Source organism: Fundulus heteroclitus, chromosome 12, assembly GCF_011125445.2.
Source record: "Fundulus heteroclitus isolate FHET01 chromosome 12, MU-UCD_Fhet_4.1, whole genome shotgun sequence".
NCBI lineage: Eukaryota > Metazoa > Chordata > Actinopteri > Cyprinodontiformes > Fundulidae > Fundulus > Fundulus heteroclitus.
In genome coordinates this window covers 27,651,220-27,672,868 of record NC_046372.1, presented here as the reverse complement: position 1 = coordinate 27,672,868, position 21,649 = coordinate 27,651,220, and the positions used below count along the sequence as shown (strand labels likewise).

Genomic DNA, 21,649 nt, shown 5'->3' with positions numbered 1-21,649 from the left:
GAATTGGTGCTATATAAATAAAATGGAATTGAATTTATTTTCACTGGATTTGGGCAATTTCTAAATTGAAAACGATGGACAGCAGAGAACTAGAGACAAACTGTCCAGACGAGTTAGAAGAAAGCGATGATGGATGGCTGTGACGATGATGCCACTACGTCTCACACGTAAACAGAAACCTGAGTCAGACTGACAGAACATGCGTGTGTCAGTAATTGCTGCACAAAGTCTGTTTTATTCACTGTTTTCTTATTGAAAGGCGTCTGAGGGTCGTTCCTGTTTTTGTCGGCAGGACGGACACACGGCTCTCCACCTGGCTGTGCGCAGGTGTCAGGTAGAAGTTGTCCGCTGCCTCCTCAGACAACGCTGCCATCTGGACCAACAGGATTGCCATGGCAACACGCCGCTCCACGTCGCCTGCAAGGATGGTAACCTGGCCATCGTCATGGCGATGTGCAACGCCAAGGCGAGCCTCGACCTGCCCAACAAGGTGAGCCTAACGAAGCAGGAGCCTCGTCAGTGATGTGTGAAACTCATTATCTGGCTATAGATGATGAGAAATGGCTGAAAAATGACCTATTGGAATAAATAAAAGTATAATTCTAACACAACAGAGACCATCTCGATATAAACGATAGTCTCTTAAGAAATGTCAATATTTGAAATATCTTGTTATATTGGCCAGCCTTAGTGCCAGGCTTCACGCGTCCATACACCCCCCACCCATACCCTGCCAGGCTAAGCGTCATGTTTGTTTTAAATATAGTAGATATACAAAATAGTATATACTAGGGTTGCCAAAAAACAATGTCACGATATAATCAAAACATAAAAAAGTATTCAAAGATACAGATTTGAATAATATAAACTGACCCGTTCACATAAGCGCACATGTTAGCAAAGCTTTTAAGTCTGCTAACATGTGGAGAACAGCCAGAAGAAAACATGCAACCGTCTTTATAGACGAGATAAACACAGAAGCGTTGTTCAGGGAAACTTTCCAAGCAGATGGATCAGAACGGCGCTACATGCTACATGCTAAGCTAGCATTAGCACACGCTTTGAGCTGCATCACCATCCATCTTCCCTCCATCCAGATGTTCATCTATCTGTCTGACTGTTTTTCTTCTGTCTGTTCCAGATGTTTGGGAGAAGAAAATGTTTTTTTTTTCCAGACCCCTGTTTCCATTCATCACAACATCTATATATATCTCAACAATTCAGTCATCTGTGTTTTTCTGTCTGTCATCTATATATCAATATACATCCATCATAAACTACTTGGTTTATTGTTCTATGAATTTCCTCTAAAGCTACATGTAGCGGGAGGTCCAAAATTAAATCTTATTAAATCATTGATAGATCAGAATCAGACTGTATACAGACAACATGAGTGTCTTCAGTTATTTTTGTGTGGCAGCTTTTATCTCTTGTTCTTTTGTTCAGTTCAGACTTGAACATAATGCTGCAAAGACATGCAGGGTCCAACTATATTAGCTGTTTTGACTTTTCCATTTGGTTTCACTAAAACTAAGGCGTGTCCACATATTCTGCTCTCTGCAGATGTTTTATCCCGATGCTCAGCCAATGATTATTGCACCTAATTTCAGACAAAAAGCAGATGTTTTATACTCGCAGTTTCAGGATTTTCCACATTTCTTTTGTAAACATCTGGTGCCTCTACTGAAACTAATACTTTTCTGTGAAGCTTATCAAGGATGGCTTCACCATTAAAACTTTATTTTGATGCTCATCATCCGTCCTGTTGGTATGAAAGACATTTTCCTCTGCAGATGAAGTTTCAGGGGGCTTCAGTACTGAGGAGCCGTCTCTGCTTCGTCAGACACGTCTACCCACACGCTGCTCATTTCACTTTCTATTCTGACACCATCTGTTTTAATGTATTCTGCAGTAGGGTGGCTTTTCCTGATGCTGCTCGCAGTCAGGAACATTTCTGAGCGTAGTTCCCCGAAGTGATGTGTATCTGCCAGATATGTTGTGATTTATGCATTATTTTCCCTTATTTCAGGCTTATCTAAAGCAGCAGATCGCACACTGTGTCACACACTCTGTGCCGGGGTTTGGAACAAAAACAGCGGGAGGGAATGGAAAACGTCCCATCCTCTGTTTACAGAGTCATAGAAAAAGATGGATCCTCTGTTTAAACCACAGATAAAAAGCTGCTTAAAACACGTTTTCTTTTGGATGTAACTGCTATTTCTACCAGAGGCAGGTAACACGTTCATGTTTAAGAAGAATTAAACAAAAAGGCTGAGTCGTTAGTTCATCTTTACCTTATGTTTGAATAAGGTAACATATTCCGTCATTATGGTGATCATTAAATCACTGGTGCATTCAGGCGGCGCTGCATTTGCTGCTTTCTGCAGTGTAAACAGTCATAAACGGCTGAGCTGTAAGGAATCTCTCTAAAGCCGGCCATGTAGCACCTTCTCCTGTCTGGAAGTGATTTATTCCTCTCAGCTGCTGAGGAAGGTACCAGCACAGCCAAGAGGAGGAGGGGAGGACATGTGACGTCTCTCTGTAATTACAGATGAAGCAATTACCCTATTCTTTGGACTATAAGGTGCACTTAAAATCCCTAAATCTTCTTCAAAATTGTTGCTGTGCCTCATATATGATCACTGTTGTGTTTACTGACTGATTTTATGTGGTAGAATGCGCTCATAAATCTAATAAAATGTGTAAATATGACTTTGTTTAGCAACAAAGCCGCTCCACTCAATGGATATTAGGAGCATTACGGTACACTGTGTCACTACCTGAGGACCCCTGAGCTGTCTACCAGACAGCCTGACTGTAATGTCTAAACTAGAAGTGCATTCATGTAAGGCAGCCTGGAGTACGCACTAGCAACAATAAACCTAATAAGTTAATTAAATATAAAAGTTTATTTTGGCCTTATGTCAGAAACAGGGCAGTGTAGTCCAGCTACTCTGTCCTCCCACAGAGACGGATAGAGAGCTGTGGACGTGGAGGAGTGATATTACACAAGAATATTTAATACGCCTTATAATGTGGTGCGCCTTATGGTCTGAAAACTACAGTACTGGTTTTAATGATTACAGTGATCACTATTTTATTAAACTACTACTTTAACTGTGTTCATCATAAACAGATGACAAGAAATGTAAAAGCGGCAGATTTAACCAACAAAGACAAGTGTTTACTTTATCTGTATTTTTGACTTAAACATGTTGTCTAAACTACATCCTGCATTGTGGGTGATTAATGCTAAATAAATTATCTGGATGTTAGATCCGGCCAATCAGAGGCAGCAGTCAGTTTAACTCGTTACTGGGGTGTAAAAGGGTTAGAAGGGAGATTTAAATTAAATGGTGATCAATATATTTCTTCGTCTCTTGGTGACATGCTAAGGAGGTAATTATTTTATTTAAATCAAGTTTGTTGAAGAGGAACATCTAAACCAGGGGTCTGCAACCTGTGGCTCTGGAGCCGCAAGTGGCTCTTTGGACCTTCCACAGTGGCTCTTAATAACTTTGGCTACAAATAATATTTTTATTATGGTATTTAAATGTAGTAATGATAATAAATACAGGTTTTAGTAACTTTTTCTTGGAATAATTGCTTTTAATTTTCACAACAGAATGATGCTAAAAGTGCCAGTAACATTTAATTTTAAATCAATATTTTTTCATTGTGTTGGAAACTATGATTTTTTTTTTATATCATCATCCACAAATATCAACATTCCATCCATCCTATTTTTTCAAACCTCAAAATAGACATAAAATGGCGTTTCTTTAACGATGACAACATATTTCCTACAGTAGATCTTTATCACAAATTATAACTTGTCTTTTTTCAAAAGGCCAGGCAACATTTGCGGCTGTGAACGAGTTTAATTCAAGTGGACTGTAGGCAAAATGGCTCTTTTGACTGTAAACGTTGCAGACCCCTGATCTAAACCATGCAGGACAGTGGGCCCCTGAGGATCAGGGCTGGGGACCTCCAGGACATCATGATGAGTTTTGGTCATAGAAACAGTTAAATAAGCTGCATGGTGAATTTTAGAGTTCCTGTTGGGATTCCTCAGGGTTCAATGTTTTCTGTTTCAAACTGCAATCATAAACAGCCAGGAGGCTGTTGGAGTCTCAGTGCTGCAAGCTTCCTGGTTTGGAGTGAGGTTTGAGAGAGAGAGAAAGACTGAAGGAGTGAGAAATGGAGGAAAAGTGAGTCTGACTCCAGGAGTCATAGTTGGTCATCCTGCTTGATGCCTGAAGCATCAGACGAGTGTCTGGTGTGTCTAAAGCATCAATACAGCAAGTTAACCAGATATTAGCTTCCATGTAACAGCATAATGTACAGGAGTCTGTGCTGATGCACTTTGTGCTTTAATATGTGTATAAATAGGCTGTTTCTAAGATTTTATGATCACTACTTGCAAAAACAAGTGTTTGAATGATTGATGTTTTACAAACAGAAAACATTTTAATATGCAGCAGTAATTGTGCTTTCTGGAAAGATCATCTTCTGCAGCTTTTTGTTAACCTGGTGAACCAGATTGATGATGTGCAGAACTTCTGTGCTGCATCATCAATCTGGGACGGCTCCATTAGAACCAGGAATATCAGCAGAACTCTGAGCTGATTGGGCGAAGCGACACCTAGTGCCCGCCTCCCAAAGGTTGGTTTAGCCAATCGCTGTAAGAAGTTAAAATGGTTTTTGGTTAAAATGGCTCGGTTGAAGCCAGAGCGTTACAAGATGGATTCCTGTGTTTGAACGTAGAAACACTCTGAGAATTCACCTCACAGCCACCGTTAGCTTTGTGTTTCACTCTGTCTGTGGTTTATATTTACCGCCCCTTGGTGGCGCTAGGACACCTCTGCGTCCCGTTAGGTTCTTTCACCCCGGAGAAGAATACTTTAGTAGTAAATGGCTCTGGAAAGAGAAACTGTACTTTACCATTTTAATGTAAACAGAGGGCTGGTTACCAGAGTCAGCTCAGGCTCTCATCATTCTGACGTGGGGAAAAGGAATGGAAGAGCCTCAGATACGCGTTACATGAGCTTTCTATAGATCTCCTGCAGGAGCGCTACCTCCCTCACATGTCTGCAGTAGATATGTCACTGGCTCACTGAAGTCTCACACTCCAGGGTTTGTCCACGTAAACATGCTGTCCTTAGATAACTGAGCCTTTATGCATTCCACATCTGTGACTTTCAGTGTCAGGGAGTTATTCCCCAGTTACTGGTTTCAGATAATATCTAACCTGGTGAAAGAGCTGAGCTCATAGCAAAGCTCTTCCTACCATGATCTATGGTCATGAGGTCTGGATCCTGGATACAAGCTGAAATGAGCTTTCTCTGGAGGCTAGCCATGCTCAGTGGAGATCTGGGGAGGAGCTCTGTCATCCAGAGGAGCGCTCCAAGAACAATGACTCCTTTTAGATGCAGGGCTTCTCTGCATTTAGGAAGCTGGGTTCCTCCCTTTAGAGGTTTTATCACTGGGAGGAGATCCTGAACCCTCTGCAGGGACTTTATCCTGTCTGGCCTGGGAATGCTTTGAGATCCTCCACAATGAGCTGGAGAGGGATGTCTGGAGTTCTCACCTGAACCTGTTGCCTCTACAACCTGAAGGAAAATGTTTCTACAATAGAATCCAACCCTGGTCAGGTTGGTGGAAATATGCACGTTATTGATCTGGGCGTCCTGCCTGTTCAGTGTTCATCAGGGTTTTCCTGAAGCTGAACAAGTCCTGGATGAAGAAGGCTCAGTCCTGATGATCCTCCATGCAGACCTAATTGTTGTAGTTTGGATGGGTTCTGTTTTGAGGATGAGCCAAAGGGCTAATTAAATGTGTGAAGATGACCAGCAGGTCTGCTGTAGTGTTGTACTTCCTGAGGAGGTTCAGGACATGCAGTCTGTGCTGGACCTTCTTCTGTACGCTCTGAGGAACATCTCAGCTCCTGGGAACCTGCACTGATCCACAGCAGAATAATTTGAGCTTAAATCAAAGATAGCATCTCTCTCTGTAATTAAAACACATAGTAAGTTGTAATGGTTTTGTTGGCCTGCAAACTTTAACTTACTGTTGATGTTTGTGTCCAGTTTGGAAGAACTCCTCTCCACCTGGCTGCAGGTAACGGGAGCCTGGAGGTGGTGCGTCACCTCTGCCTGGCCGGCGCCAACATCGATGCCGTCACAAACGTGAGTCAGCACCTCACTGTGGTCGCACAAAGCCAACACACGGTGCCGTGATTTAAAATAATTACAGTTGATGATCAACACAGCTTTATATAGAAATTTAAGAAAGAAATCTCTTTAATTAATGGCTTAATTGTTTGAGGAAAGTAATTGTTTTGTTTTAGCTAGAGCTGCAGAGCTCCTGGAAGAATGAAACCTCAAAACTTAAATTCACAGATCCCTGCAGTGTTTCAATGTCCAGCAGATTTCTGAAGGTTTCCTGACAAAGGATTGTTCCCCTGAATCTTTACAGCTTTACCAGGTTCTGGTCTCCAGCTTTCAGAAGTCAGAGTCCAGATTCTCTGGTTTTATCTGAGTTAGATTATAAACTTTAGTTCCCTCCTTGAATATCATCCACATTTTGTTTCCAAGTATTTAGTTTTAAGTGATATTGTTGCACTTTTTTTCACTTTCACTTTGCTGACTTTGCTGGTTTATGCGTCTATTTTTATGAACTCAAACTCAAAGATTTATAAATGAGTTGTGTAGCAATTCTCATTTATCTTTAAGAGCTAAAATTATTTGCATTCATGCTATTTTCTAGCCTTCCTGCTGTTGGTTTTTGAAATCCTGGCATATCTGCATATTCTTTTCAAATATGATTTCAATGTTAATTTAACATAATGGTTTCATAAGCTTGATTTTCTGGAGTGATTTCTTTGTGTTTTGGACATTTGGATGGGACCTGCAGTCTGGGTGCTGCAAAAAGTTCAGGTCCCATAACAAAAAACCTAAATCCTCCCCAAAAACCCATAAATATATGTTTTCTTTTTTTGGGCCCCTGGGTCCTAACTCTTCCCTCCAGCTGCTCCACACAGATAGTTTTCTGTCTTTATCTCCCTGGAGCTTAATATTGTATGACGGCTGATGTGAAATGCATGTTTAATCTAGCAGGGCCGTAGTGAAATGTATAATTTATTGTCCAGATGTCTGCGTTGTCATGAAGCAGCAGAGGAAGGTGGAGATGAAGGCTCTGCATGCTCCAACTCTTAGAAATCTTTTTGTATTCAGACTGAAACCATGTCAGGTTGCTTATATAATTATTCCTCATCCTTTGAAAGTCTGCGCAGCAACAGTTATGTAACGCCATGAGTGATCTGATGTTCATCCGTGGGAGCCAAGCATCAGCAGTAGTAGTTGTGACACCGCGCCATCTGTAGCGCTCACTCTTTGCTTTCTCCTTATTTGCATTTTCAGCTTAAGGCTCACTGTTGTTCTACAGCAATAAAAATGAAAACTAGAAAAAGATTTTTGCTGGTTTTCCATAACCAGCGTTGAAGCGTATTTGCTGCAACGCTCTGAGATTTGAGACTGTTGCAGTTTGGAGCGGCAAAGAGAGCCGAGCGGCGACAGATGATCCGTTCATCAAGGAGACGCAAAACTCCATGTGGTTTTTTCTGTCTTTGTTTGGGAATAAAATGTGTGATAACACATTAAACGACGTCTATAGGAGCCGGACCAACAGAACCAGAGTTCAGCCTATAAATATTCAATAATCACCATCGACATGGAGAAACTCCAAGATATCGGCTTCCTGAGAACGTGACATGAGACTTTAATGTTTTAGAAGAAATCCCCCCGTTTTCACAATTAACTGATTCTGATGTCTTCATGCCAAAAATCCATTAAAATTCATTTTTTTCTTTTTTTATTTTATGGACAGAATGAAGCTGTGAAGTCTGTTGTTTTTAAATAATCTCTTAAATGTATAATTATGAAGTAAGTTTTCTGGCATCATCTGTTTTCAGCTGGAAATGACCAAATTCAGTCCAGGTTCTAAAAACTAGTAAGAAAGCCTGTAAGTTCTGCACCGATGAAGCAACTCTGATACTGATGAAGGTCTTTGTAAAAAAATGCAATCCCCCCTTAAAGATGGTGGAGATAGTAATTAAATTAACTTTTTTGGTTTTTTTTGGCTGAATTTCAGAAGCTCCATCCAGGCTTGATCAGGAAACAAAACCTGCAGCAGGCTTACAATAAAAAAAAACACATTTTGGCTGAATCTAAATAAATTAGAGCAGATGAAGCACGATGTCCAGCAGTCTGAAAGAGGTTAAAACTATTTTATAAGCCTTTAGGACAGAATATCGTTAATGCTATCTGTTGAATACTGAATGGAAAACCTGAAATTATATAATAAGACTAAGCTTGTTAATTTTGTTGTATGAATAACATAAAATGGCAAATAAATCTGTTTAATGAAGAATAAAGCAACCTTAGATGTTTGCAGGATAGGTTCAGTTTATTTTTGTGAATGAAAAACATTTATTGTGTTAATATGTTAAACCTGAGAGATAATTAATTTTCTTTTTTCTCCGTTCTGTCCAGGATGGAAAGACAGCGGAGGATTTGGCTTCAGCTGATCATCATGACGTTATAGTGGATTTATTGGGCAAGCTTAAAAAGGTAAAAGTTCAACTTGACGCTTTAAAAACCAGATTTTTCTCTCTATTTTTAAACGTCTAGAAGCAGTTTGCAGTATAGGACTAAATGCATGAGGATGTGCAGGTGGTGGTGATGCAGTCGGCTTTCACGGTCTCAACACTCGACTATTTTTGCGTGGAGGTGTTGAGATGAAGATAGAAACGTGTTAAATTTTAACAATGTGCCAAAGGAAAGACGCCGACGGCACTTCACTCACACACACGGGCCGCAGCGAGCTGCGAGGTTTACGTCCTGATGGAAAGGTTTGTCTCTCCTGCATCATGAGAAATAAATCCCTGTTTTAGTGTGGAAACCATAAACCTTTTTAATCCAACATATCAAAGAGGTTTGGCTTTAATTTTCAGCCACAGTATGTTTGACACACACACGGGCAAATATTGTCTGCTATTTGGGGGGGGCTCTTCACATGATTACTACTCCATGTTCAGACAATCATGTGACCCAAAAGGTTAAAGATCTGCAAACACAGGCGCAAAATGTATGTATGCAACCTGTCTAGTTTATGGCAGATGCACTATTTAATAAATGGTTTAATAAAGGCAGTAAAGCCATTAAGAGGCATGTGTAGAAATGCTGTTTGTAGAGCAAAGCCTCCCTGGAACATGTGGGCTTCTCCATGTGGCAGGTAGATCACTGATGCAGGTAGATCACTGATGCAGGTAGATCACTGATGCAGGTAGATCACTGATGCAGGTAGATCACTGATGCAGGTAGATCACTGATGCAGGTAGATCACTGATGCAGGTAGATCACTGATGCAGGTAGATCACTGATGCAGGTGGATCACTGATGCAGGTGGATCACTGATGCAAGTGGATCACTGATCACTGATGCAGGTGGATCACTGATCACTGATGCAGGTGGATCACTTTTCTCTCTGCCGCCTCTCAGACATGCTCCTCTGACAGGAATGGCTCCGACTACAACCAGTAAATTCATCAGTCAGGAATTACAGGTCTACAGTTTTCTGTTCTCTATGAATCCATTAATCTAAATTACTGGCTTTCCCTGGGCTTTTTCTTTTAAATGTTGCCTTTTATTTTTTACAGGTTAAACATGTGTTTAAAGCCTGACTGCTGTAAATAATCTACTATAAGTTCATAGTTAATTTGAACCTTCATTAGACTTTTTAACTTTGTCTGAACCTCCTCAGCTCTGGAGAAATCTGAACTATGAGGATAAACGTGCAGGCGACCCGGTCTAAAGCAGAACGGCACCGACTCGTGTCTCCAGCTAACCTGCTGAGATTCAGAGCAGAGCGTGAAAACATGGAAGCAGCAACTGTGAAAACAGTCATCCTCTGCATATGCTGAGCTAAATTAAGACGCTCTAACACATGCAAACCAGATTTGATAGAAAAGACTGACTTATCGAGGCTTAGACACAAAATAACAACCTGTGTTGCTTTAAGAGAACGGCGCCCGTTGGGTTCAGCGTGAATTTACTTGCAGCAGATGCACGTTGTTCTCTGTGAGCCACAATCACTGGAATTAAAATCTGCATGCAGTGAAAGCAGAAGCATAACCCAGGTGGGAGTGTGGAGTGTTTTCACATCCCACACAAGCACTCAGAGCGGTGGAGGCCACTTATGATGCGTGACTCATCTGCTGGATGGTTACAAGTCTCACTGTTAACAAATGTTTAACTGGCAGCATTACAGAGGCAGGAAGCACAGCATACATTATGCCTGGTTTTAGTTATTTACGTCTAGCTGTTCACTCATAGAATCACATTTAAAGTGTTTATTTGTGGTACTATAGCTGGGGCTTAAAACTACTGTATTTTTCAGACTATAAATTGCTTTTTTTTTTTTTTTCACAAAATCCAACACTAAAAACTGACATTTATTCTGGTAAAGCAACTTATTCAATTACATGATTGCATCCACAACAGGCTGAATAACATGGAACATACGTTGGAGGTCAAATGAGGTAAATTAACACAAGCCGGCAGCGCATTTCAGCGTAAAGTGGTCAGATTTATGCTGAAATTAGACCGTGAGCTTTATAAATTAGACAACATAAGCTGACGCTAGCTGTTAGCTTCACAGGCAGCGCAATGACAGGGTTCTGTCGCTAGTGTTGCCAGATACTGTGAGATAAACAAGCAACCAGCTATATAAAAACAGCCCAAAGTCGCTTATAATAAGCGGACTTGGCCACAGTGGTTATGTTCAGTCTTTGTCTAGAAGTTAATATTTCAGTTAATTTTTAAGAGGTACAGAAGCAGCATATAGTTTGCACAAGTCTAGGGCGCCCTCTTGTGGCTATAGATGGTAATGTTTACTCCTTGGTGTTTGTTGGTCAGTATGAATTAACATTTAAGGTTATATTTCATACGTAAGTCACACCTGACTATAACGTGCAAGATTAGCCAAACTATGAAAAAAGTGACTTAGAGACCGGAAAATACAATAATGCAAATCCAAATTCCAGCATTTCTTAAAATTAGAATATTTCATAAAGCCTATTGGAGAATATATTGTGTGTGCTGTAATGACAAATACCACTGGCTTGACATTTGTCCACAGAAGGTGTTTGCTAAGCTGTTCAGACTGCTGTGTCCAAGCATGTTAATGGAAAGTTTGGTGGAAGAAAGTGTTGTTAAAAAATAGGTTTAAACAGTAGACAAATGTCAGTAATTGTTTCTCCTCATGGCCTCCGCTTCATGTCGCTTCCTTGTTGAAAGCAGGACAACCACAAACTGAGCTACATCCAGCAGCTGCGTCCCACTCAGACCGTCCAACCCCGGATCAAGCTCAAGCTCTTTGGACACTCTGGAGCCGGAAAGAGCGCCCTGCTGGAGTCTCTGAAATGTGGCATCCTGCGCAGCTTCTTCAGGAGGAGGAGGACGACACGCATGACCAACGCGGCTCGACACCCCAACTCCCCCATCAACTCCAAGCCTGCAGGTAACGGACCGCCGTCCAGGAATCAGACCCAGGTTTTATGGGCTGACCTGTGATAAAACAGGATCCCTGTGAAACCACCGGGCAGCTAATCAGAAGAATGTCAACACTGTTCACGTGATGAAAATACTGCAAAAAAAACAAAAATCATTGCAACTAAACCAGGAAATTACTGGATTTATTCATGCTGTCTGCAGAAGACCGTAAAATAAGAGTTGAACCGGCTTTATTGGAGGTGACTACTGGTTCAGAGTTAAAGTGGGGAGGTAGAAAAGGAGAGAAACAGATGAAACAAACTGCTAAAAGGTAGAAAAGGTGAAAGAGGAGAGGAAAGAGCGATAGAACATCCTGAGTCTGCTTCTCCTCCTGCAGAGACAGACGCTCTACGCTTTCTCTAACCTGACCGACGCGCCGTTAACGCCGACTTAAACCTGAGCTGCAACCAGGAAGACGTGATTTCTGAGGTCTAGATCTCATTTGCAAAGGGAGAATCATCAGGTCACTCTAAGGAGTTAAATACGTCAAACACATTTTAAAGGGAAATTAGATTGCAATAATCATAAAATGTAAAAATAGTATTTTCACAGCTGAAAGGTGTTGAGGTACAACAGTAATGATCGTTTTTTAATTTTAAATCTGCAGCCATGTCTTAAAATCAACTCATATTTTTGTACATTCTGCAATAATGACAATTTAGCATGATATTTGGAGTCTGTCTGCCTTTTGAATGCGAAATACACACTTTCTCTTTCAAGGCTTTCTTTATACTTTCATTGTTTCAACGTCTTCACTTTGGATCTACGGTGAATAAAGTAATAAAAAGCCATTAAATGATAAAGGTGTCAAAACATTTGACCCGTAATGTACATCCCTGACATTAACCCACCAAATATGTTATTGTTATGTAATAAAAGACATATAGTGTTGCTTTTACAAACCCAACTGTCTCCATTTTAACTCGAGGGTCAGACTAAATTCAGCTCCATTTTCCAAGGAGTCGTCTTCTGTGGTGCAGAAGTTAGCGTTGCTGGTTATCATGGTTGCTGTTCCTAGTTCCTCTCTGCTCTAACTGAATAAATAACAAAGCAAGCCTGTTTGCAGCTAATCAGATATAAATCTGTCTGCTGCACGGCTTCTTGCATCTTCCATGTCCAGGAAAACAAAGTGTAGGCGTGGTCCTGCAGCAACATGTGAGAGTCATCTATTAGTCTGCAAGGTGGATTTATTTGCAGTAAAACATCGCCCCCTGGTGTTAAAAAGTATGTAGTTAGTAGGTGAAAACCCAAACTTTACACATTAGGTAATGCTGAGTAAATATTTATTTTTTTGTTCTTTTAGCAATAAGATTTCGCAAATATTACATTAGACATCCCCTTTCCCCTTAAATTACAATAAAGAAATGAACACCTTGAAAACACATCAGACTGGAAGAAAACAATCCTCCCAGATATCAGATATTAATGTGGAATACATAACGTCTGTAACAAAAGGTGAGCAGTGTTAAACGACATGAGCATGTCTTTGTTTTCTGATCAACTAAAGGATAAAAAAACACATCTAATCACTAAATATTATAGAAACTTTATAGAATCATCCTTAAATCTTGTCTTTTTATAACAAGTACTTGCACAAGTGCAGTTCTTCAAATGAGTTTGCAATTAAGAGTTAACGAGCTGCTGCGGCTGGATTAACGAGGAGGAGCAGGAGTCCAACCAGAGAAGGAAAATCGATTCTGTAAAGCTGGGCTGATTGAGCCGCGCTCTGTCCTGATCTACCTCTGTCTGTCTGTCTGTCTGTCCTGATCTGTCTGTCTGTCCTGATCTGTCTGTCTGTCTGTCCTGATCTGTCTGTCTGTCCTGATCTACGTGTCTGTCTGTCCTGATCTACGTGTCTGTCTGTCCTGATCTACGTGTCTGTCTGTCCTGATCTACGTCTCTGTCTGTCCTGATCTACGTCTCTGTCTGTCTGTCTGTCTGTCTGTCTGTCTGTCTGTCTGTCCTGATCTACGTCTCTGTCTCTGCGTGCTTCCAGTCTCTGTGAGCATCTCCAACCTGTATCCCGGCTGTGAGAACGTGAGCGTCCGCAGTCGCAGCATGATGTTTGAGCCCAGTCTGACCAAAGGCGTCCTGGAGGTCTTCTCCCCCGTCCACAACGGCCTGTCCAGCGCAGACGAGCAGGCCACCAAGGCCATCGACATCCAGCACGCCAGCATCCACGGTGAGACCTGCTAAACTCAATGTCCCCCAGGGAAAACACGCTTTACTGCACATTTATCTTAGAATCTAGAACAGGGATGGGCAACTTCCATGATAAACAGGGCCACATTTTTTTCAGCCCGACCATTGGAGGGCCACATGATCACGCACTTCAAATAATTGGATATGAAAGGCGCTACAAATTATTCTGAATAAGAACAAATTTTAGATGAATTTATATCTGTATGTTTACTGCACCAACATATAACTATTTTCTGCATATAAATGCATTTTAATATGTCCTTAAGCAAAAGACAAACTGTTTGCTTTAAAAAAAAATGCTAAATGGGAATTTAAACTCGTCCATATCAATGCATTCAGGAGCATGGGACATTTCAAATTTACAAGGAAAGAGGCATAAAATGGAACAGAACTTAACTTAAATAATAACGTGTCTATCCAGAAACAGTGTGGGCTTTCTTACAATACCGAATGCTCTAGAATTGTATTTCTGTTTTTTTTTGATTATGCACATCTGTTAGCTTTTTATTCTGAAAAATCTAATGTCCCATGCTCCTGAATGCACCATAGCTTTCTGACGCTCGCGAATGCATCACACTGGTCTGTGAACGCGATGCTGTGTAGATGCACGTTTGATCTTCCGCTTAAGACAAAGCTTTGCAGTTTCATGCAATTCCCCATGTCCGTACTTCTTCCCATTTCTCTGAAAAATGTGACTTTCTCGGTCAAATTTTCCTTTTATGCCACTGCTAGTGGCCATGGCTCTTGACTTTCTTCCTCGCTGTTGCAAAGCGGGCCCGTGCCCGCTATTGTTTGGGTACGGCACACCCTCAAACATATAATTACAAGTTTTTTTTCTTTCTTTTTTAAAAAAATTATTATTAAATTATTATTGATCTTTTCGCGGGCCGCACTGAGTGATGACGCGGGCCGTGTGCGGCCCCCGGGCCGCCAGTTGCCCATCCCTGATCTAGAACATACGTCTATGTATTGATGGATTTAAGGTATAAAACCATCTTTCTCTGTGCCCTCTCTGAAGGTGTGGGGGAGTTCAGCGTATGGGAGTTCTCAGGAAACCCCGTGTACCACTGCACCTATGACTACTTTGCAGCCAACGACGTGACGGCCATCCACCTGGTGCTGTTCAGCCTGGAGGAGCCGTACGAGACGCAGCTGGGCCACATCACCTACTGGCTCAACCTGCTCAAGGCCCTCACCCCTCCCCAGGACCACATCGGTGAGGGGGGGCAGCCTCAGGCTCTGCTGACAGCCCTACACGTCACAATTAGGCAAATTAATAGTATGAACATATTTATAGAGCTTCTTGTTTGAATCACAGCTTTAATTTTGTACAAAACTGATTATTTCTAGACATTTTCCACCTTTTAATGTGACGCTTAACATTTAATATTCAACTGGGAGAAACGATCAAATCCACCATAACGCTGCTACACCTTTGAACGAACACTTTTAATTTCAGCAGTTATTCTCCTTGAAGTCACACCAGCTATCATTTGTAGTAAATGTAATAAACTAAACATAAAGTTTGCTCCAATGCAGCCTCTACCTTTTAATGAGGGTTTCCAGACAGCCTGCAAATGATCAGAATTAGCTTTAATTGTCTAGTTGGTTCATAGGAAAATACCTTTAGGACAAACATACAGGAAAGGAGAAATAAATTGTAAATATGCGTACATGTGTTTCTACAAAGGAGGAAGATGTTGTTAGAGGAACCAGAGAAATAATATTTCACTAATCTGACTGTTCAGCGTTCATCTGAGACACGATCTGCAGGAGGAAACTCTCCTCAGCGGCTGGTTTAGTAAATAGTTCAGTTTCATTAACATCCTGAAGGGAAATTTGATTTACAGCAGGCATCATAGACCCCAGAGAACAAAAGCATCAGTCGCTCAGCACAATCAGTTTTCAGAGAAAATTTATTTCTACAGCACAGAGACAATGCAAAGTGCTTTACATGATTAAAACACAGGGAAATAAAACAGAATAAAAGCAAGCAGGAATAAAATGTAGAAACAAATAGATTATGGGAAATAGAAACTAAAAGCCAACATTAAAAACAGATGGACTACAACGTTGAACTAATGTTTCAGTAAAACAGAAGAATAAAGTAAAACTAGAAAGGCATCATGTTTAGCAGGAAAGTAGAGTTTCTGCTGGGAGTCCAGTGAGCTGGGCCTTCAGGTGTAGGGGGGGGGGGGGGGTCCAATCAATTAATCCTGTCTGTATGCAGAAATAATCCCACAGTTGACAGGTGTCCAATGATGAAATGAAGACTGTTGCCAAGTATTGGATAATATACGGAAAGACTGCTTAAAACCAGACTAATTTCTAAAAATGATGGAAACCTCAGATCTGCAGCATTTTCTAAGCATCCAGGTTCTGCATGTGATGACTGGACAGACAGGTAGATGTTATTATTGCTTAGAAAGCAGTTAAAGGTTAAAGTCTCCTAACAGTGGGAGGAGGTGTTGCCGTATCTAAACTCAGACTCAGACTCAGACCTGCTCTGAGCGCCGTTACTCAGTGAAACACGGCGGTGGCAGCATCATGCTGCGGGGGTGGAGGACAGGAGGCGTCACAATCTGGTTAATTGGACAATGATTCAGGCTGATAAATAATATCTGATCAGTTAACAGACTCCTGCCAATAAAGGCTGGATCAGAAAATGCTTCAACAGGTTTACGTGCCTACTTCATTTTTACTCAGTTTAGTTTTCCGGTTGAATCGTACAGGATTCTGTGACATTAAAGGGGATAAAAGCTTTTGGAGTAGTTTATCATCTCAGATGTTCAAGTCTTTAAAACCTGGATTTTTAACTGTGGTAAAAACAAGATAAGTTTATTTATGTAGCGCTTTTCCATAGCGAGACGATTGAAAGTGCTGAACATAAAAAACATTAGAGGTAAATTTTAACAAAGGAAGAAGTAAATCCTTGACTTTGACTCCTTTAGTTTCTTATTATGAATAGAAACAATCAAGTAAATCCTTGGAAGTTTCTGATCTAAAGTAGTAGAGCTACAATTAACTGGATGAACCAGACGCATTTAAAGCAAACATGGAAGAAATGCAGATTGTTTAAATGAAAATCCAGAGTAAAGCTGCTGATGTTGGCGGCGCCGCCTCGGTTTGTCGTGGCAGTGTTCGGCGGTCGGATCCAGCATCCTCTGGCGGTGGTCCTGGTGGCGACGCACGCCGACCTGGCCGACATCAGCAGAGCGTTCTCTGGAGAGTTCAGCTACGACAAAGAGAGAGCGCTGCTGAAAGAAGTCAAAAACAGGTGGGAATCAAACCGCAGTGCAAAGCTGGGGGGGGGGGGATACGTGCAAAATAAGTTTCTAATTGGTCCACGCTGCGTGATTGTGATCCTTTTCCCCCGCCTCAGGTTTGGGAACGATGTGCAGATCAGCGATAAGCTGTTTGTGGTGGACGCTGGAGCTTCAAACTCCAAAGACCTGAAGCTGCTGAGGAGTCACCTGCAGGAGCTACGCACCAGCATCATCTCTGTGAGCTCCTGCACTTTCTTTATTAGTATTTCTTTATTCTAAACCCTTTATTTCTGGAAGGTCTGGATGATCAAAATAAGACCATCCAGAACGAGCAATGAAGAGAATGAAGTTCTTTACATTCAAAGCATCTTTTATTTTTGTTACACTTGGGCTCCTCCCCTCGTTTCCAGCTTGTTTCTGTCTTTGTATTTTGAGCCGTGAACCTCCAGCAGACGATCACATGCCCTCACCTTCTGCTGTCCCCGTGTTGCAGAGCTGCAGTCCCATGACGCAGCTTTCAGAGCGTCTGCTGGCCGCCCTGCCGGCCTGGAGGAAGCTGAGCGGACCCAACCAGCTGACGTCGTGGCAGCAGTTTGTCAGCGACGTCCAGGAGCAGATCAACCCGCTGGTCAGCCAGGATCACCTGAGAACTCTGGCCATGCAGCTGCACAGCATGGGCGAGGTGAGACCGGCTGTCAGTACCGCAGACGTCCACCAGGGCGCGCTGCTGATTCACCAGTGAAATGACCCAATCTCTGCTGGTTTATCCCAGAATGACACAACGTCACACAAAGCAAATAAAACAGGTTTCAAGCAGCTGCTGCAGCTCTGTTAAAAAGACATTTCCAGTCTGCGTACGCTCATCCTGGCATGGATGCATAAATACAGATGTCTGGTGCTGTAGTGTCGCATTAACCTCCTTTTTTAGTTAACCTTTATTTAACCAGGAAAAAATCCCATTGAGATTAAAATGCTCCTGAGTACAGGTCCCAGTGATGTCATGGCTCTACAGTTTGTTCATCTTCATCACTGAGCCTCATCACTGATCTTCATCACTGAGTCCAACATTTAAAGACATGAAGCATTCCTATAAAAAATGTCCCCATAATCTAAGATTGATAAAAACATTTTGTTTTCTAGGATTATGAAACAAACGATTTCAGGGAATATTTAAATCAAGAGTTATTTGCTCAACTTTAGGGTCATAGTGAAAACACCGGGTCAAAAGTATTCATACACTCAGATCTGCACATAAACCCTAACTAGCCTTTATCAAACTGTCCCTAACGCTTCTTGTAGCTGTTAACAAGCTTCTGCTAATTTTAAATGTTAAAATGTTTGCGAAGGCAAAGTAGAACCTTAAAGTCAAACTCCATGTTTCATTCTAACGTCTGACGGCTTTTCCTGACAGACATGGTAGGAACCTGGAGACCGAGTGGTTTCCTGGTACAGACATCAGGTTAACATCAGGCTGTATTTTAAAACCAGTCCTGATGTGTTCTGTGGACGTTTTTATTATTATTATTATTATTATTATTATTATTATTATTATTATTATTATTATGTCGACTGTGTCAACCGTCTAGCTGTTGATTTCAGAGTAAGGGGCAGAGTTTGGTCAATAATCTTTGTTTTTCTATCTTTCAACGGCAAAGACTCGCCTCAGTGATAACTGGGGTTGGTCTTACAAATCCTAATTTCTTTGCAGCGCATTTCAGTGTAATGGACCTGAAAGTTACGCTGAAATTAAGACCGTCACGCTCATAAAGATGAGTGTAACGCTCAGTACGATACAGATGTTTGAGAGCAACATAGAAAAGTCAGTAAAGCTCTTGAACTGCATCAGTGCAGCTTTAAACCCCCTAAACCACATTAGCCAGCGCTAACGTTAATTAGCTTAACGAGCAGCCACCTTTAGCTGCACTACTAACCCTCTGCTTTGGGAAATGAACGACGCACCAACACACGCACTCCGATGGTTTGTGTCAGATGGGTGAAATTCTGGATACTCCACCAGGAAATGTATCCCAAATATACATTAAAACTGGATTTAAAAAAAAATAGAAAATTGAAAATGCTGGTTGACTATCCAGAGAGAATGATGCCATAAAGCTAAACATTATGAACATATACCAGCCTGTATGTACACTTTTGACCCCTGTTCAGATTGATTCTCTTATAAATTCATTGAAGTTAATTAAGAATATTTCACCCTGACATTCCCTAATATCCCCCCCCCCCCCCCCCCCCCCCCAACACGCAGATCAACATCATGCAGAGTGAGACGGTGCAGGACGTGGTGGTGCTCGAGCCTCGCTGGCTCTGCACCAACATCCTGGGCAAGCTGCTCTCTGCAGAGACGCCTAAGGCCATCCACCACTACAGGGGGCGCTACAGGCTGGAGGAGGTGCAGGCTCTGGCCCCCGACAGCGACGTGGAGGAGCTGCTGCAGATCCTGGACGCCATGGACGTCTGCGCCCGCGACATCACCAACCCGTCCATGGTGGACGTCCCCGCCCTGATCAAGACCAACGGCCTGCACCGCTCCTGGACCGAGGAGGAGGACGAGGACGCGCTGATCTACGGCGGCGTCCGGCTCGTCCCCGCCGAGCACCTCACGCCGTTCCCCTGCGGCATGTTCCACAAGCTGCAGGTCAACCTGTGTCGCTGGAGTCACCAGCAGAAGCCCGAGGACGACGGCGACGGAGGAGACGACTCTGACGGAGACGTCCACCTGTGGACCAACGGAGCCAAAGTCCACCGAGCGGGGGCGGAGGCCATGGTGCTGCTGGTCAACCACGGGCAGGGCGTGGAGATCCGTGTGCGCGGACAGGAGGCGCAGCGGGCCAGGTGCTACGCCCTGCTGGACGCGGTGGGCGGCCTGACGGAGAACCTGCTGGCCTCCACGCTGCCCGGCCTGCTCACCGCCAAGTACTACCTGAGCCCCCAGCAGCTGCGCCAGCACCACGCCCCCATCATGGTGTACCAGCCCAAAGACTTCTGCCGCGCCCAGATCCAGCGGGAGACCTCGCTCACCAACACCATGGCCGGCTACCGCGAGAGCTTCAGCAGCGTCCTGGCCTTCGGCTGCGCCGAGGTCTACCAGCGCGGCACGCTGGGGACGGACGTCCACATATCCGACGTGCCGCTGCTGGCCCGCAGGAAGCTGTGCCGCATGCTGGACCCCCCCGACGCCCTGGGCAAGGACTGGTGCCTGCTGGCCATGAACCTGGGCCTCACCGACCTGGTGGCCAAGCACAGCAACGGCACGGGCAGCCAGCAGGGGGAGCTGCAGCCCAGCCCCACCGCCGCGCTGCTCCAGGAGTGGAGCGGCAGAGCCGGCAGCACCGTCGGCGTCCTCATGACCAAACTCAGGGAGCTGGGACGCAGAGACGCGGCCGACTTCCTCCTGAGGGCCTCCCCCGTTTTTAGGGTCAACATGGAGGCTTTGAGCGGGGCCCCCAACGGGTACCCCCCCACCTGCAACGGCGGCACATCCTACAACTCCATCAGCTCCGTCATTTCCCGCTGACGCTCCGGCCGGACGTTATTCCCGCCGTCACGGTTTCAGCTCGCCACGCCGGACAGAGAGGAATCCGTGTTTTTACGTCTCGTCGTTTGATGATGATCTCCTGCTCTGCTGCACATCAAGTCTAAATAGGAACAAACGCAGAAGTTGATCAAAGATGGCCGCCGGATGTTCTTGGACCTCTTTCATATCCGCCCGCCGTTCTGAGAACTGTCAGTGTTTCTGTAGGAGGCTGCCATCTCTTAATATTATCGCCCTCTTTCAGTTTATTTTTGTCTGCTTGTTGATCTTTGTGTTTAATTAATAAATTAAGAGCATTTTTAGCGTGCCTTCAGGGCCTTCTACCTCCCAAAAAAAGCACAAACTGTCTTGTTACAACGGTCGTTCTTTCCAAACATCTGAAGAACTGTGCCTTGTTGCTACAAAGATACTTCAAACGAAAATCAAACCAAGTCAGCAATTTAAAGGTCGTCTGTTTATATTTAAGACGGGAATCCCAGCTTATAATTAAAGGTCTTCAAACCTAAAACTTGTTTTGGAAGAAAATGATTCGGGATTCAGTTCTGCTGTGATGTTTTTAACGGGAGACGTCCCAATCAGAGTCTACAGTAAAGACACTTTTACTGTTTTATTTTCTGCCTTGGTGTCTCAGCAACTCGCCTAACTTATTAAACTATTTAGTCCCAGCGGTTTCTGGAGCTCAGCCCTAAGCGCCGCTCCACCGCAGGTTAACAAAGCTGTTTATATTCTGACGTATTACCAGCTTTAACACTTATTTCTTCGTTTATATAAAAAAAAGTCACGTCTTGCTGCTGAAAATGCTTTAATTGGAAGCCGTTAGCTAAAGCGCTAGGCTAACGCTAAAATGTATTTCTGTTTTGAAATGACTAATTGATGTTTTTTATTTTTTCTGGTTGATCGTCTGCGCTCTCCCAGGATAAACTGGCTGAGTCTGAGCAGAGCGCTACGCAGACCGAATGACGCGGCCCACAGTGTCCCGTTGACTAATAAATGAACCCCACCCAGAGTCACGACATCAG

The 21,649-nt window shown here is 43.1% G+C and overlaps 1 protein-coding gene across 1 annotated transcript in view; it reads left to right on the top strand.

The window, feature by feature from the left end:
• LOC118556502 (death-associated protein kinase 1-like) overlaps window positions 1-21,138 on the top strand; it is an 86,763-nt gene extending 65,625 nt beyond the window's left edge. The window contains exons 17-26 of the mRNA XM_036144391.1: window positions 293-490; window positions 6,090-6,188; window positions 8,553-8,630; window positions 11,361-11,580; window positions 13,609-13,794; window positions 14,833-15,030; window positions 16,953-17,091; window positions 17,197-17,317; window positions 17,574-17,762; window positions 19,344-21,138. Of these exons, the coding sequence (XP_036000284.1) occupies window positions 293-490; window positions 6,090-6,188; window positions 8,553-8,630; window positions 11,361-11,580; window positions 13,609-13,794; window positions 14,833-15,030; window positions 16,953-17,091; window positions 17,197-17,317; window positions 17,574-17,762; window positions 19,344-20,612 (2,697 nt within the window). The 3' untranslated portion in view covers window positions 20,613-21,138. The remainder of the gene's footprint in view (window positions 1-292; window positions 491-6,089; window positions 6,189-8,552; window positions 8,631-11,360; window positions 11,581-13,608; window positions 13,795-14,832; window positions 15,031-16,952; window positions 17,092-17,196; window positions 17,318-17,573; window positions 17,763-19,343) is intronic.
• Window positions 21,139-21,649: the final 511 nt, after the last annotated feature.